This window comes from Aspergillus ibericus, assembly GCF_003184845.1.
Source record: "Aspergillus ibericus CBS 121593 unplaced genomic scaffold BO80scaffold_26, whole genome shotgun sequence".
In the NCBI taxonomy this organism is placed as follows: domain Eukaryota; kingdom Fungi; phylum Ascomycota; class Eurotiomycetes; order Eurotiales; family Aspergillaceae; genus Aspergillus; species Aspergillus ibericus.
The window spans coordinates 176,998-191,991 of NW_020292124.1; the positions used below are offsets into that span (position 1 = coordinate 176,998).

At 54.7% G+C, this 14,994-nt stretch overlaps 5 protein-coding genes across 5 annotated transcripts; all 5 read left to right on the forward strand.

The window, feature by feature from the left end:
- Positions 1–91: 91 nt before the first annotated feature.
- BO80DRAFT_358500 (electron-transferring-flavoprotein dehydrogenase) lies at positions 92–2,162 on the forward strand (the record flags this gene model as incomplete). Its single annotated transcript, XM_025715886.1, has 3 exons — positions 92–389; positions 486–2,007; positions 2,063–2,162. The coding sequence occupies 3 exons, from the start codon at positions 92–94 to the stop codon at positions 2,160–2,162; spliced, it is 1,920 nt and encodes a 639-aa protein (XP_025574125.1).
- A 2,775-nt stretch (positions 2,163–4,937) lies between these two features.
- Positions 4,938–5,990, forward strand: BO80DRAFT_115886 (uncharacterized protein). Its single transcript, XM_025713448.1, has 3 exons — positions 4,938–5,025; positions 5,118–5,449; positions 5,519–5,990. Exons 2-3 carry the CDS (start codon positions 5,212–5,214, stop codon positions 5,776–5,778), a joined length of 498 nt encoding a protein of 165 aa, XP_025574126.1. The 5' UTR covers positions 4,938–5,025; positions 5,118–5,211; the 3' UTR covers positions 5,779–5,990.
- A 1,430-nt stretch (positions 5,991–7,420) lies between these two features.
- BO80DRAFT_116031 (putative pre-RNA splicing factor Srp2) lies at positions 7,421–9,671 on the forward strand. Its single transcript, XM_025713449.1, has 7 exons — positions 7,421–7,664; positions 8,066–8,194; positions 8,259–8,264; positions 8,326–8,486; positions 8,948–9,021; positions 9,081–9,177; positions 9,236–9,671. The coding sequence occupies exons 1-7, from the start codon at positions 7,613–7,615 to the stop codon at positions 9,620–9,622; spliced, it is 906 nt and encodes a 301-aa protein (XP_025574127.1). The 5' UTR covers positions 7,421–7,612; the 3' UTR covers positions 9,623–9,671.
- A 474-nt stretch (positions 9,672–10,145) lies between these two features.
- BO80DRAFT_426179 (dihydroneopterin aldolase) lies at positions 10,146–11,863 on the forward strand. The gene is made up of 2 exons (XM_025719694.1): positions 10,146–11,469; positions 11,535–11,863. Exons 1-2 carry the CDS (start codon positions 10,603–10,605, stop codon positions 11,721–11,723), a joined length of 1,056 nt encoding a protein of 351 aa, XP_025574128.1. The 5' UTR covers positions 10,146–10,602; the 3' UTR covers positions 11,724–11,863.
- Positions 11,864–12,560: 697 nt separating this feature from the next.
- Positions 12,561–14,636, forward strand: BO80DRAFT_116178 (AGC family serine/threonine-protein kinase). The gene is made up of 2 exons (XM_025713451.1): positions 12,561–12,566; positions 12,717–14,636. The coding sequence occupies exon 2, from the start codon at positions 12,852–12,854 to the stop codon at positions 14,616–14,618; it is 1,767 nt and encodes a 588-aa protein (XP_025574129.1). The 5' UTR covers positions 12,561–12,566; positions 12,717–12,851; the 3' UTR covers positions 14,619–14,636.
- Positions 14,637–14,994: the final 358 nt, after the last annotated feature.

Below are 14,994 nucleotides of genomic sequence, written 5' to 3' on the forward strand. Positions count from 1 at the left end.
GTTGCTCCTATCCTACCATGCAGTTGACCCAATTATAGGTGTCCAACCATCAACGCTATTGTGACCTCTCCCCTCCCTTGTTCCCTCCGCCATGGCTTCGAAGGGAGCCGTTTTGCCTCTTCTGAGGCGCGAAATGCGACCCTCTTTCTCGCGTCTGACGAGAGCTTCCGCCTCTTTTACCTCGCTCAGCAACCCGGCACGGATCTCCAATAGCTCCCTGGCAGCATCGGGCAGGAGGACTGTCCGCCGCACATCACTCTTCCCCCCAATCCAGACCCGGGCGTTTTCGCAGTCACTATCAAGAAAATTGACGGACGAGCATGGAAATTTTGATCCTCGACAGTTGGACCGAGAGTCGGATGAGGTCGATGTCTGTATTGTCGGTGGTGGTAAGCAGAATTGATTTGCCCGATTCGCTCTCCCGCAGCAGTAGAAGACGTGGTGGAGGCCCCAGTGACTGACCGACCTTCTTCACCGCAAACTAGGCCCTGCTGGTCTGGCGGCTGCCATCCGACTGAAGCAGCTGGCCAACGAAGCTGGCAATGAGGAGTTCCGTGTCGTTGTGCTAGAAAAGGCCGCCGAACTGGGTGCACATGTCCTTTCTGGTAACGTTCTAGAACCGAGCGCGATGAACGAGCTGTTTCCGGATTGGCTGTCGGAGGACAACCCCTCACGGTTCGAGAATGTGACCCCTGCGAAGGAGGATAAGATGCGCTTTTTGACTCAGAACTCGTCGATTCCGATCCCCGCCCCGCCACAAATGAACAACCACGGCAACTACATCATTAGCTTGAATGAGCTGACGAAATGGATGGGCGAGAGAGCCGAGGAATTGGGCGTCGAAGTCTACCCGGGTTTCGCAGCCAGTGAACTAGTTTACAAGAAGTCCGATGGCTCGGTTCTTGGTGTGGCCACTAATGATCTCGGCATTGGTCGGGACGGCAGGGCCAAGGATAGCTTTGAGCGGGGAATGGAGTTTCACGCTCGTGTCACCCTCCTTGCAGAGGGCTGTCACGGCAGCTTGACCAAGCAGGTGATCAAGAAGTACGACCTGAGGCGCGATAGCCAGCCGCAGACCTACGGGATTGGAGTCAAGGAAATCTGGGAAATTCAACCCGAGAAGTTCAAGCCGGGCGAGATTACACACTCCATGGGATACCCCCTTTCCAAGGACACTTACGGCGGCGCTTGGATGTACCATTTTGGCGACAACATGGTTAGCATTGGGTTGGTGGTCGGTCTGGACTACCCGAACCCATGGCTATCGCCCTATGGCGAGTTCCAGAAGCTCAAGCATCACCCGCTTTACAAGGAAGTTTTGGAGGGCGGAAAGTGCATCTCGTATGGCGCGAGGGCGCTGAACGAGGGCGGCTTCCAGTCAATCCCGAAATGCGCTTTTCCGGGAGGCGCCCTGATTGGCGACAGTGCCGGGTTCTTGAACGTTCCGAAGATCAAGGGCACCCATTCCGCGATGAAATCCGCCATGCTTGCCGCCGAATCCGCCTATTCGGCCCTTCAGGGTAGCTCGGAAGGCTCGGTTTTCCTGTTCGACTATGAAGAAGCCCTGCGCAAGTCGTCGATCTGGAAAGAGCTGTACGAGGTGCGCAACATGCGGCCTTCTTTTAGCACTCCCCTTGGACTCTACGGTGGTATCCTGTACTCTGGACTCGAAGCCTATGTTCTCAAGGGTAGGGTGCCATGGACTCTCAAGCACCACGGCACGGACGCTGCTGCCACTAAGCTGGCGTCTGAATGCAACAAGATTGAGTATCCCAAGCCGGACGGGGTGATCAGCTTCGACATTCTCACCAGCGTCAGCCGGACGGGTACCAACCACGAGGAAGACCAGCCGGTGCACTTGCAGGTGGCCGACTGGGACAAGCACACGGATGTCGCCTGGCCCAAGTACCAGGGTGTTGAGAACCGCTTCTGCCCAGCAGGTGTTTACGAGTACGTGGAGGATCCCAGCAAGCAGCATGGTGTTCGGTTCCAGATCAACGCTCAGAAGTAAGTGCTTCAGCTTTTCATTTGGAGGCATTCGCTTTATACTGACTGGCTGTAGCTGCATTCACTGCAAGACCTGCGATATCAAGGTACCCACCCAGGATATCAACTGGCAGACTCCCCAAGGTGGAGAGGGCCCGAAATACTTTATGACCTAGTTGGCCCGACTGGGTTGTATCTGTCTTTTACACTTCTCACCAAGGAATAGACGGGAACTGGGTTGGATCTGGATGTATCCCCTGTGACGTTACATACTAATGTTTGATCATGCTTTGCGGCTGGCATGCCTGCGACCCGGAAATATCAAAAGCAACCGGATGGAACCGGAATGGGACCATGTACTATGTATATATATTTTTGTGAATTTTGGCGATATCCCATTGGAACAACCCGTGCGTGCTTACATGGGAAAGAAATGTTCAACACATATTCCGTATTCCATACTATCACTCGCCCCTCCCTACGCCCTGTGGCAAAACCAATCGCCTCACTCTGGTGTGACACAATAGTTATGACTCAAGACATGGAAGCTGAACATGACCCACCTTCAGCTCTGCGATGTTCTTCACAGCCCTGCCAAGCCCTCCGCTTGGGAGTAACTAGTCCCAGCACAGCCTAGCGCAGATCCCCACACCCGCGGGGTGAACCTGTCCACTGACTAGTTAGATCGAGGTATGGTACGATATATCTGTCCGTTTATGGATTTCTGCTTTGGGGATGCGCTGAGAGTGTGTGAATTGGAATAGTCTTCTGGTTGGGTTGGGAAAAAGGCATGGCATGGTATGGTATGGTATGGTATGGGCTATAAAAATGAAGACACAGGGCCTTGTATTTGTGTTTCGAGTCGGACGCTTACTAGGCTTGCTTAGAGTGAGGGAGAGGGGTTCTGTTTAGGCTACTGGAGTAATAGAGTATGAGTATGAGTATGAGTCATAGGTCAATGCACTCACTTGTCTAGCTAGTACTGTAGGCTTGCTAAGTGAGTTTTCAGGCCAAGGTATGAAGATTGATTGAGTACTTGGAGGGATTGGAATGAAGGAGGGAAGAATTGGAGGACTTGTTTAAGGTTGTATTGTGAAGGGTCGGGTAACGGACAATCTCAGCTGGGAAGTTGGGTGTGACTTGTAGAGGGTCTATGAAAGGTATGGTCTTGGGCACTTAGTCTCTGTATGTACTGGGGGTGTGAGGTTATTAATAATGGGGATCCGAAGATGTACAGATACATGCAGGGTATGTTCCTTGTGTGTTGTATGTGAAGATTCTGTCCTATTGGTGTAGGAATGATGGCATGTTCGTTTTGTGACCATTTCTTCTTGTCCTGGCCATTCACGGAGAAAGGAGGGGGGTAGGAAAAAGGGGGGAAAAACGCCCAATCTGTTGGGATAGCTAGATGTTAGCCTGTAGGGCAGCCTCGAAGTAGCGTGTTCGTCAGCCCACCTGGCAAGATTCTCGAATTGCGGTACTTTGGCTGGGGGTTGAATTCCGGGTAGCTGCTGATTTTGTTTACCTTGCTCATGGCGACGATACCCCCATCTCCGGTACAATGGATGGTGGTAGAGCATGGCAATACGGTGCTTCCGGATTGTAAGCTCTGAGTTTGAGAATTACCGGGTCAACTCTTTGGGAGGTCATAACATAGTATTGGGTAGGGGTAGGGTATGTCCTGACTAGGTGCTGTTTTCAATTCAAGTCGGCTAGAAGGCTTTGGTACCGGAAAGAAAAGAAAGGCTTACAAGACAGTGAATCTGGTGGAACACGAGATCGTCCCTATTTTGGTCATTGTATCTGGCTGGGTGTTCCACTCTAGACTCAAGATTCACTATGGTGGAACTCACTTTTAGGCAGACAGAATCTGAACCTTAACTGAAAGACGGGTAACGTTAGTTATGTTGACGACGACTGAAGGCTCCAGTGTGCTTGCCTTACCTGGTTGGACTGTCCTTGTAGAATATCTCATAGGTGGTCGAGGGTCCTTAAGAAAGGAGGAAGTAGGAGTTGCATATCCTACTAAGCCTGTTTACCGGTATAGGTCGTTGGCATACAAGGTGCCTCTGGCCTAGTAGTAGGTAAGTCGGGTGACTGCCTAGAATCTTCCACTCCCGGCTTTACAGAAACTGCAGTAAATGGTGGAATAACACATATCCTTCAATAACCCATTATCCTCGACCGACAACCCTTCACCTTGCCTAGTTTAACCTACCAACAGGACTATAGGCCTGTAAGCATTACCCGCGCATCAGGCATGCATCTCTGTCACAATACAGACAACTGTCGTCTATACCGATCTGTCAGTCCCATCTCCATGTACTTATCCAAGGCCTCTTTTCTCTTTCACGGACTCGCCGCCAGCACTGCGTCTGGGCTTGTGTCTGTGATTGGAAATCCATGCCTGTGCGGAAAGCAAGCGACGATATACTGATTCGAAATGCACCCCGAGCTCGCAGCAGCAGCAAGGTCAAGTCCGAATGACATGAGTGAAAGGACACCTAGACCAGTAGCTCTGGGATGACGGAAGCCTAGTGTTTGTGACGGATGCTCCATCCAATGGCTGGGGGGAATGATATCAAATGCCACGTGCTCTTCGATAAGCCTCTCCAAGACAGACGGGCCAGAATAATGACTGCTATCTCCGGAGTCCGTCCCATCCGATGGTAGTGCTGTTGCATTGAAATCGACGCCCTTGATGCTTCGTGTCCTTATCGTCCCTGATGCGTGGTTGCCTAAGCCATGTCCCCTCTCCTCGGTTCCCATTGGCTAATCGCCTTGAAGATGGCTTCAATTCTCACTCCCTGGTTCGAAAACTAGCCCCAGCCGCCATACGTAGTCCGGATGACGACCAAGCCAGGCTACAACCATCGATGGTGCTGTCGCACGGACGGAAGACTGGGCTTATAAATGCCCTCATTCCGCGCCTCTTTCAGGACATATCATCTTTTGTATTCCCATTTACTCACACTATCTGACCCAGCTCATAGTTAACCTTTCTCCCTCATGGCGCCACTTGACAAGCGAGGATTCCGGGTCAGTCCTGTCCCCGCAACGGAGGAGGGCGCTCGCACTATTTGGGATATCGAGATGGCTGCACAGAACGATAGTAACACCAAGAACAACAGCGCCATCGGGACCTTGCTCTGGCCACCCCACCTCCAGCCCAAAATCGAGACCCCAACTCGAGCATCGGATGGACAGGATGACGAGATCCGCCGCATGATCCCGATGCTCGGCGAATCCAAGAATACGTACCTGCTGGTCACCGACGAGACCACCAATCAGCCAGTGGCGTATACCTGGTGGGCGCACAACAAGGGCCAGACCAAGGCTCAGTGGGAAGAGGGCTATGCCAACCGATATCGCCCCCCTACGATGAACGGTGCCCTAATGGATGCCACCGGGGGAGCCCGGTATCTGAAGCGGGCAGAGCTGCTTGGGGAGAAAGACTTCTTCCGTAAGTGACCATCACCCCGGCAGCTTCTGCCCTTGAAGGTGAAGAATTTGGCTGACGATGAACCGGTAGACTTGAAAGAACTATATGTTCTTCCCAAATACCAACGCCAGGGTCTTGGAGGACTGTTGGTGGGATGGGGGGTTCGGAAAGCAGATGAACTTGGCTTGCCGGCCTACACGGAAGCCTCCCCGGAAGGCTTGGGATTGTATCTCAAGCATGGATTCCAGGAGGTTGATCGAGTGACGGTGGATTTGGAGGAATGGGGTGGCCCAAAGGGAGATTTTAGTTCCTATGGGCTTTTGTACCGAGAACCCCAACCGGTTTACTGACGGTGCGGGTGTACTAGGTGTTCTTGTCTGTCTTTTTGGCTTGAAATATTGCCAGAGGGGATCTACAAAACACGTCATATCAGCCGCCTGCGACTTACAATTGTGTCGTTCAAAGTACTAATGAGTTGAGGGATATCATCATACTTGACTGTCTCTTTGTTTAGCTCTCGTGAGCCAATAAGTAGAGAGGTTGGCAGTGTCCGGGCATCCTCTTTCCCGTTCTTCCACCAGGACATATGTTCATCTTCTTCAAGTTCCTAAGTCACGTCCACATCGAGAATCTTTCCGTTTATCACGGAGGTCTTGATAGCGGAACTCGTTGCATCCTAGCAGTATGATCTAGTCTACTGGTACAGCTAATCGCGAGGAAGCTTCTCCGAGCTTGTCTGGACTGGTTACAATTGGACTTTTATACCCTGGGCAATGAGTCCTGACCAGCACGCCGGTTCCGGTTACCGATACCGACGTTCTCACTCACCAACACCACCTGCCCTGGAACAGAAATTACCGGCCCCTACATCGACCCGCATCGACCGCGAGAACTCTGAGGTCTTGGCTGTCTCGCCTCGCAGGACGTGCATGCCCGTCCTGCAACAACGAAGAAGCCTGACGATCGGCGCCTGTAGATTGAGTGGATCACCATGCCGCTTCGATATCGGACGGAGAACCCGAGTGCAAGGCTGGAGATATCCGAGGCTCTGATTCGGCAGAAGCGGTCATACAAGCCACTTGGCAATGCTTAACGACTTGCAGGCTTGGCCGACTGCGCCGCAGGACCACATTGAACTCTCATCAAGTATGCCAAGCTAGCTGTTGAGTTTGGCGTTCTCCCACGTAGGATTGAAGCAATGGAAGAATTTGCAGTGGAGCTTGGAAGGCGTTGAGTGCTCAGGGCTGTCCAATGGATCACAGTCATAAGTGAGAGTAGACACCATATATGATCTTCTATGTACCGAGTAACCCCCTAGATATAGAAGGACCGGCTGCAGGCTGAAGAAGGCTATATTCCATGCCGGGTGGATGCCGGCGGGGATATCCACTGGGTCTGGATCAAGCAGCGGGACCCCTGAGGCTGCAATTGCAAGCTAGCAGGTTGCCTTTGAGCATTGCTCTATATATGCACCGTATACTCCGTACTGTGTATTGAGTATAAGGATGAGTGGTAGATAGCTGACTGGCAGGCAGGGCGGGGCCACGTGGATCCCGCCGAGGAGGAAAAGTGAGGCGATTTGCAGCCGGGACGGAGCCCACGCCCGCCCATCATTGGATGCCCTCCCTTAAGTCTGCAAAGCTGGGCGGTCAGCCTCAATCCGCGCCTCTGCTGGCTGCTCTCCTCTTTTCCTTCCCGCTGACCTGACGATCTCCTCTCACTCCGTTCCCCCCATCGCCTGTGCGCCCTCTTTCTCTCTCTTTCTCTCTTCCTCTCTTCCTCGCTTCCCTTAAACCCATCCTTGTTCCCCTCTCCTCTTCCTCCTTCAAAGAACGCTCTTCGAACCCGATCCGGGTGCGCGTCAGAGTCGGGAACTGCCTGCTAGCCCGATCTCCTTGCTTCTCTCACCCGCCAGGCCCACCGTTACCTTCTGGAACCGTTCTATGGTCTCGCACCTTTCCCCGGACACCAGGAACTGTCGCTACCACCACCATCACTTGATTCCATTCCCAGGACTCCGACCCATTTGACTATTCAGGCCCTGTTTCCATCGGTCGCCGTGCCGTCATTGATCTGGATATCCCCCCCGAGGCCAGACGTGTTGACTGATTTGACTGTTACCCGCCGAGGCTTAATCGTCAACCATTGTGCGCGCTTCTAGTACTACTACTACCACCAGCCACCATGACTGAAGTCTCGTCCACCCGACTCTATCTCGGGAATCTCCCCCGCAATGGTATGAAGCCATCTACCAAGTCTCCTTGATAGGTCTCCTTGTTCTCTCTTCAACCCGATTCGGATGTTGCCTTTCCTGTCCACCTCCATCTGCGCCACAGAAACGGGATACTCCGCTGGATCGCCATGCGTCTGGATTGGCCCCCCCCCCCCTGAGTAAACAGAGATACCTTTTTCTACACCTGTGGCTTGCGCTCCTGTCCCTATCCCGGGGAATGACAGCGGACTTTTCTTTGTTTTCTTTCCTTTTCTGTGCACGGTAATTTCAGTTCTGGATACCGGGTTGGCAGCTTCCGGAATCTAGATCAAGTTGTCTCAGTTGTTTGTCCATTATAGTCCGTTCGCAATAGGCTGACATCTAGCTACGGCGCCTAACCGGGCGCCGTGGTGTGTTTTTTACAGTGACCAAACAGGATATCGAGGAGCATTTCAGCACCCATGGTTCCGGAAAGATCACAGAGATCAAACTTATGAATGGCTTCGGCTTTATCGAATACGAGGATGCAATGGATGCCAGAGATGTCGTACCCGGTAAGGCTTTATCCTCTCCATCGCCCTATCGCGTCGCGCACGCAGATGTACTGATGGTCATTAGCCTTCCGTATGTATTAACGTCATCCCCGGCTCGAGGGGCTTCAATTGTTGACCCACTTCCCATGCAGACGGTAGTGATTTCAAAGGCGAGCGGCTCACCGTGCAGTTTGCCCGTGGACCGCGCCGCAAGGAGAATTTTCCTGGCCCAATGGACCGTCCTAACATGCCACGCCCGCGTCGCACAATCTTTCGCATGTTGGTTTCTGGACTCCCGGAAACAAGTTGGCAGGTTAGCAGCCCAAGTCCCCTTTCCTCAGGATCCACCGGACGTCTTGCACCTCGGCCGATATCTGTTCCTTGATTTGTCCTTTTCTTGTCCTCTATCAATGCGTGTCTCCACATTCCGCGGTCCAAGGGAATTATGGCGACCATGATCGGCTCCTCTTGATGTACGGGTCGTCACCAACCACCTCCGGACCCCCAAACTGAAAGGAAGGCTGAAAGGCGGCCTCCCATTATCAAACTCAGCTCTGGGAGTTGGGAACCGAAGCTGGACGACCCTGTCCAGGATGGAAAGCCCTGCGGCCATGAGGATACTTTCCGCTGGCGACCTCTTTTCTTTTTGCTCTTTTGGTTCATCCACTGGCCCACCTCCGTGTTGTACTTTTCTACTTACTGGCACCTGGCACCTGGCACCATCGGATACCAATCTTTCACCTGGAAATGGACTCACACCATGGGATTATCTAGGATCTCAAAGATTTTGCGCGCCAATCCGGCTTGGATGTGGTTTATTCCGAAACCGGTCGTGAACTCGGCAGAGGGTAGGTTAATTTTAAACCTCCTACCAGGTCTAACAGGCCCAGTTAACCCATTGACCAAGGTTCGTTGAGTTTGAGACCGCAAACGATTTGAAGACTGCCATCGAGAAGCTGGATGGACGCGAATTCAAAGGCTCTCGCGTGACTTGCATCGCCGATGTAAGCACCTGTGGCACCTGAGACCAGAGCGGGTCGAGATTCTCATATTTTTATTCAGATCCAAACCCACCCGGATGACCGTGCGATGCGCGATCCCTACCGGTCTCGGTCCCCGCGTCGGAGCTACCCCCCTATGGAAGAGTACGACCGTCGATTCCCTGCCCCGCGTGGTTACAGTCCCCGGGCTCACTATCGGGAACGGTCCCCTGTGCCAATCCGAAGGGAATACTATGACCGGGATGGATATGGACGCCGTACTCCTCCTCGTCCTCGGATGGAAGACTACCCTCCGCCACGCCGTCCCTATGATGACCCCTATGATGTCCGACCTCCCCCCCCTCCTCGCCATTATGAAGACCCGTACGCCCCTCCCAGGCCCTATGGACGTCCTCGGAGCCCGCCCCGGGGCGAGTACATGCCTTACGACCGCCGCGGTTACTGGTAGTCGCCTGTAATTAGTTAATTGGTTGTGTTCCACTCAGCGCATGGCGGATACCCATTGTGCTTGCGTTCCCTTTGTACTCTTTGTGAATTTGTTCCCTCTCATGGCCGTCCGGGGATGATTCGATTTACCCGACCCGAAGTCAGCTCCTGGACCGGAACGGCCGAAAATACTGTGCGTGTGTCGGGTTGAAACGGGAAATGGAAAACGAAATGACACTGGTACTTGCTTTTCTCACTTGATGTGATCATGATTGCTCGTCCTGCAGGTCCCGGGCTCCAACTGGAAGGGTTCCCGCGGGCCCAAAGCAGGCGTATGTGGACAACAGTTCCGGATTGGCCTCCCATTTGCCGCAAGGGGTCTGCTCATTTTCTACACAAATCCACCGACAAGTCACCCTGCGGATGTGGATGGATCTTGGCCTGTTCAATGTCACCCATGAAGTCGATCTTTTTTTCTCCGGAATATTGTGTATATTGGATCCACTAAAATCTATCTCCACGTTCCTTTATCGTGGACAGACCATAGCTACCTTGTAAACGATAGGATACCCACTGCATTAGTGAATCTATTGCGCGCCGTCATGTTGTCTGACCGTCTGCTGTGCCCAGGCATGGGACCGGCCGAGGGATCTGGGATGCTTTGTGTCACCGGCCAGGCTCCCCGCGCTAAGCCGAACCCCGCCATCGTCTCGTCATCCGTCCTCGAGCGAAATTTCCGCCCACAGCTGGTTGTTGCGCAGGTTCACGACCCAGTGGGATTGGATTCAGAGCCCACAGCCCCATTGACCAATGCGTCTGCGGCACTACTAGACATCTTGCAGCACCCGGTCAGTGCGACGAAAGTTGCCTCTTATCTCCTAGCATTCATTACTGGTTGACGTCACAGCCCATCCACCTTTTGCTAGCTGTAGCTTACTCCTCAGCAGCTTAGTTCCAGCTTTCTTCCAGCTCCTCCCAGCACTGTCTCCCACCCCAGTCATCATGGCCGATCAGCGGGTGAATGTCCACATTCCATCCCACCCTCCGGTGCTCGATAGCGTGCGTCTGCGCAACATCCAGCTGCCCCTGCCGGCTGCCCCGGACCCGTGGCACCGTCCCGGCAAATCGCAGCCCTGCACTGCATCGCTGAAGCTCTCCTACTCATCCGCCGTTGCAGCAGCCATTGCGGACGATGTCTCCCTCTCCTTGGACTATGGCAAGCTTTACCGTCGCCTCGAGGAGGATATTCGCAACATGGGAAAGCATGCCGAGAACCCGGGACACCGAATGATTAGTGTTGACGGTAGCCGCCGCGATGAGATGATGCGAAGCGACCTGGGAGAGGACGTGCGACTGACGGCGGGCATTGTTGCCAATTGCGGCCTGGGGCTTCTGGACGAGACCGCCGCGGGAGTCCGACGGATGTCGCATGTGCACAACACCCACCAGCGAAGAAGTAGTGCGTCAGCGAGCTCCCAGGCGCAGGCCCAGGCGGCTATCTTTAGCTCCTCGTCTTCCTCCCCCATTGACGGGGTCTTTGGTCAATGCGAGGTGTCCTTGCATCTTCCCAAGGCGCTGTTACGCGCCGAGGACGGGCTCAAGTATCGGAGTGTGACGGTCTGGGGATATAGACAGGGCAACGACGCGATTTCGGAAAACGTGGGGGAGTCGGAACGGTGCCCGGTGGTGCTGGAGGAGGAGTTTCGCATTGATGGGATCCGGTGCTACTGTATCTTGGGGGTCAACTCGCATGAGCGGGTGGAAAAGCAGGCCGTCATCGTCTCCCTCGAGTTCAAGGGACCCGGACAGCTGCCGTGGGGGTCTACAGTGGTCAACACCTACCAAGCGATGACACGGGCTGTCGCCGAGGTGAGTCCTTCCTGGTAGTTACGTCCCTAATTATGACCGCACAGCTAATCTCACTTCTTTGCTAGCGAGTCGAGGCAACCTCGTTCCAGACTGTCGAGGCTCTGGCGACGTTTATCGCGCGCATCGTTACGGTGGAATTTGGCAACGAACGGGTGACGGTGAGAGTCGAGAAGCCCAGCGCGCTGGCCTTTGTGGAGGGATCGGGGGTGGAAATCACCCGGTCGCAGGCGTTCTTCGAGGGCCGAGAGGCATGACGCCTCCGGGTTCCATCCGAGTAGTGTGTTTAACCCGGTGGAGTATAGCTTGCCGGGGGCTGATTAGTGCACCGTCGGTATCTAGTAGTTCTACATATTCCATAGTATATGCCATGCCATATCGCATACTGCCACGGCCCCGGGACTCTGGTCCCCTCGTTTCCCTTCCTCGTGAGGGATATTCTGCCCGCCCAGTGCCCAGCAGCCTCCGACATCATCAGGTGCATCCATCCAATGACCGGAACACGTGAAGTCATCTCACTTGATCCGGACTAGCGTCGCTTAGCACCGGCGCCCGCTGATTGGCCTGCCGGGCGGGAAAAAACAGCGCGGAGGCCGGGCAGCAGCCATCCATCCATCCCACCCAGCATTTCAGGTTCAGCTCGGCTTCCTTTCTTTTCCTTCCCCTCTTTAAAGGGATCAACACCCGATTTCACCCTCGCTGTGCCTTCTGTGCCATTTTTTACACTCTCCTCCCATCCATCGTCTGGTTCATTGCCCCGTTGCCGTTCCTCTATGTGCCTTTCTGCGCTGCCCACGCTTTCGTCGTCCGTTCTTATCCGCTCCGCTGGAAGCCAGATTCCCGGCCCTCGTTCGCTGACCCTCCACCCGGATTTTGCGTCGCCGGTGTCTCTGTCTCTGTTCCCCTCGACTGGCTCCCAGGCCGTGTCGTCCGCTCGTTCCCCCACCTCTGACGACAAGGTGATCTGGCTTAGGGTCGATGGTCCGTCCTGAACAAGGGCGGACGGTAAATTGGTGCTATACCCGAGGGATTTTTCAGGTCTCCAGGTAGCTTCCCTGCTGGGCAGGTGGCCATCTCGGGTTGTGTGCTAGATACGCAGTGTACGTTGGACCAATAATTCCTTGGCCCCTTGCTTGAGATTTAGTGCCTGCGGTGGATACCCCGCGCTGTGCATGTGTGTGTGCGTGAGGAAACGAGAGCTAAATTTCCCGGGTGTTGCTAGAATTACAGCAAGGTCTCACCACGACTAGTGCCTCTAGTTGTCGATGCCTGGGTGCATTTGATCGCCCTTGGCTTACGCATCGTGCTGTTGCCGTTCTCGTCCCACGGCTGCTGGATAGTGCTTGGTCAAATACGGGGAAAGAAATCTGACAGCCTACTCAATCATGGATTCCTTCACCACTACCGGTCAGGATGACATCTCGGTCAGCGATGTGTTCAGCCCTCAGGCCGACATGTCGCATGCCCACAAGGACATCACTATGGGCGACACCCCCGAAGCCGGCTTTCGCATGAGCGCCCGCAGTCCCCAGCGTCAACAGGGGCCGATGATTAAGGGGACTGGGGTCCACGGAGGCAATCCCTTCCCGGCGCCGGAGCTGAACGGTCGCCCGCTCGTCGCCAAGGCCGATCGACGGAAGAAAAAGAAAAAGCAGGCGGTTCATGAGGTAGCCCCGGCCCTTTCGACTGTTCGTGGGTTCACCCCTCGCGGCTCCGGCGACGACGACTCGGATTTATCGGCGGCCAGTTCTCGTGCGCCGAGCTCGCACCCGCGCGTTCCGGGGGCTAACGGGGGCAGTCCGTTGGTTCAGCCAGCGGCCGGCTGCGGGGTGAGCGCCCTTAAACTTCAGCTCGAATCGATGAATCTGTCCGGCAATGGGTCCCGAACCGGCCCTGCGGAGCTCTGCGCGGAGACCCCTAGCAACGCCAGTGTTTGCTCCGACAGTGACCAGACCGAGGTCCTGACCAGCTACGAGGTGCCCTTGGAGCATGACTATGTCAGTGCAGATGCCGCTGCAGAGGAAATCTCGCAGAACACGTCGAGCGTGCGGGACATGCGCACCCAGCTGTGCCGCAAGATGACCGCCGAGGACTTTGAGCCCCTGCTCTGTCTGGGTAAAGGGTCCTTTGGCACGGTGTTGCTGGTCCGCCATGTGCTCACGGGCAAGCTGTACGCGCAGAAGCAGTTTCGCAAGGCGTCGCTTACCGTCCACAAGAAACTCGTGGAGCAAACCAAGACGGAGCGCATGATCCTGGAGAGTGTCAACCGCCACCCGTTCGTGGTCAAGCTGTTCTATGCATTCCAGGACCATGAGAAGCTGTACCTTATCCTGGAATACGCGCAAGGTGGTGAGCTGTTTACGCATCTGGCTCTGGAACGCATGTTCGACGAGGATGCGGCCGCATTCTACATGGCAGAGATGGTGCTTGCGCTCGAACATCTCCACCAAAATGTGGGAGTCATCTATCGGGATCTCAAGCCAGAGAACTGCCTGCTGGACCACGAAGGTCACCTGCTGCTGACCGACTTCGGACTCAGTAAAATTGCTCTCAACGACGACGATCGCTGCAACTCCTCGCTGGGCACGATCGAGTACATGGCTCCGGAGGTGGTCCAAGGAAAGCCGTACGGCAAAGCATGCGACTGGTGGTCGCTGGGTGCCCTGGGCTACGACCTGCTCACCGGATCCCCTCCGTTCAAGGCGAATAACAACGCCAAGCTGCAGGAAAAGATAGTGAAGCAGAAACTGACCCTGCCCTATTTCCTGGGACCCGATGCCAAGGACCTGTTGATCCGGCTGCTCCGCAAGGAACCTTCAAAGCGGCTGGGGTATCACATGGCTAAGGACCTGCAGACAATCAAGAATCACCGGTTCTTCCGCAAGATCGACTGGAAGGCGCTGGAGCGACGCGAGGTGGCGCCTCCAATCAACCCGGTGGTGACGGATCCCGCCTTGGCGGAGAATTTTTCGGTGGACTTCACGCAGCTGCCGCTGAGTCCGATCGTGCATGCGTTCGACGAGCACTACGCGTCCAGCCAGGGAGGTCTGCGGACCGGCCATGCTGATGGAGTGGGGGAAAGTGACTTGTTTGGAGGGTTCAGTTTTGTGGCGTCGAGCAGCTTGCTGGACAACGGAATGATTGGGGTGTAAATCGCATTGAGCGCAGGAGGTTGAACATGATGTGCTCATGCTTTGTGTATACTCTTCGCCGCTGCTTGTCTGGTGCTGTAGATGGAATTGTGAGCAGCCAGCCCGATCTTGCATCTATGCTTTTCTTCTTGTACATTGAGGCATACTGCCTGCTCCGGCGTGCCCCGGGCCGGTCCCGGCCTCAGGCAGATAGACATACCGCACAAACCAGAGATCCACCGTAGCGACCATGAACTGGCCGTCGCTCTCATCTTCCACTTCCAATTCCTCTTCCACTTCAGCGTTCACTTCTATCCAATATGTCCTGCACATAAACGGCCTTCGTGTAACGGTTCAACTCAAACACCAACGGTTACCTGGATAAGCTTTAGACGCC

What these genes read in the sequence shown, in the direction of transcription:
- BO80DRAFT_116031 (XM_025713449.1), top strand. Translation starts at nt 7,613, where the DNA reads ATGACTGAAGTCTCGTCCACCCGACTCTATCTCGGGAATCTCCCCCGC. An exon ending in GGTCGTGAACTCGGCAGAGG is followed by an intron (nt 9,022 to 9,080) that starts GTAGGTTAATTT and finishes CCATTGACCAAG; the next exon opens with GTTCGTTGAGTTTGAGACCG. An exon ending in GCGTGACTTGCATCGCCGAT is followed by an intron (nt 9,178 to 9,235) that starts GTAAGCACCTGT and finishes ATTTTTATTCAG; the next exon opens with ATCCAAACCCACCCGGATGA.
- BO80DRAFT_426179 (XM_025719694.1), top strand. Translation starts at nt 10,603, where the DNA reads ATGGCCGATCAGCGGGTGAATGTCCACATTCCATCCCACCCTCCGGTG. An exon ending in TGACACGGGCTGTCGCCGAG is followed by an intron (nt 11,470 to 11,534) that starts GTGAGTCCTTCC and finishes CTTCTTTGCTAG; the next exon opens with CGAGTCGAGGCAACCTCGTT.
- BO80DRAFT_116178 (XM_025713451.1), top strand. Translation starts at nt 12,852, where the DNA reads ATGGATTCCTTCACCACTACCGGTCAGGATGACATCTCGGTCAGCGAT.
- BO80DRAFT_115886 (XM_025713448.1), top strand. Translation starts at nt 5,212, where the DNA reads ATGATCCCGATGCTCGGCGAATCCAAGAATACGTACCTGCTGGTCACC. An exon ending in TGGGGAGAAAGACTTCTTCC is followed by an intron (nt 5,450 to 5,518) that starts GTAAGTGACCAT and finishes ATGAACCGGTAG; the next exon opens with ACTTGAAAGAACTATATGTT.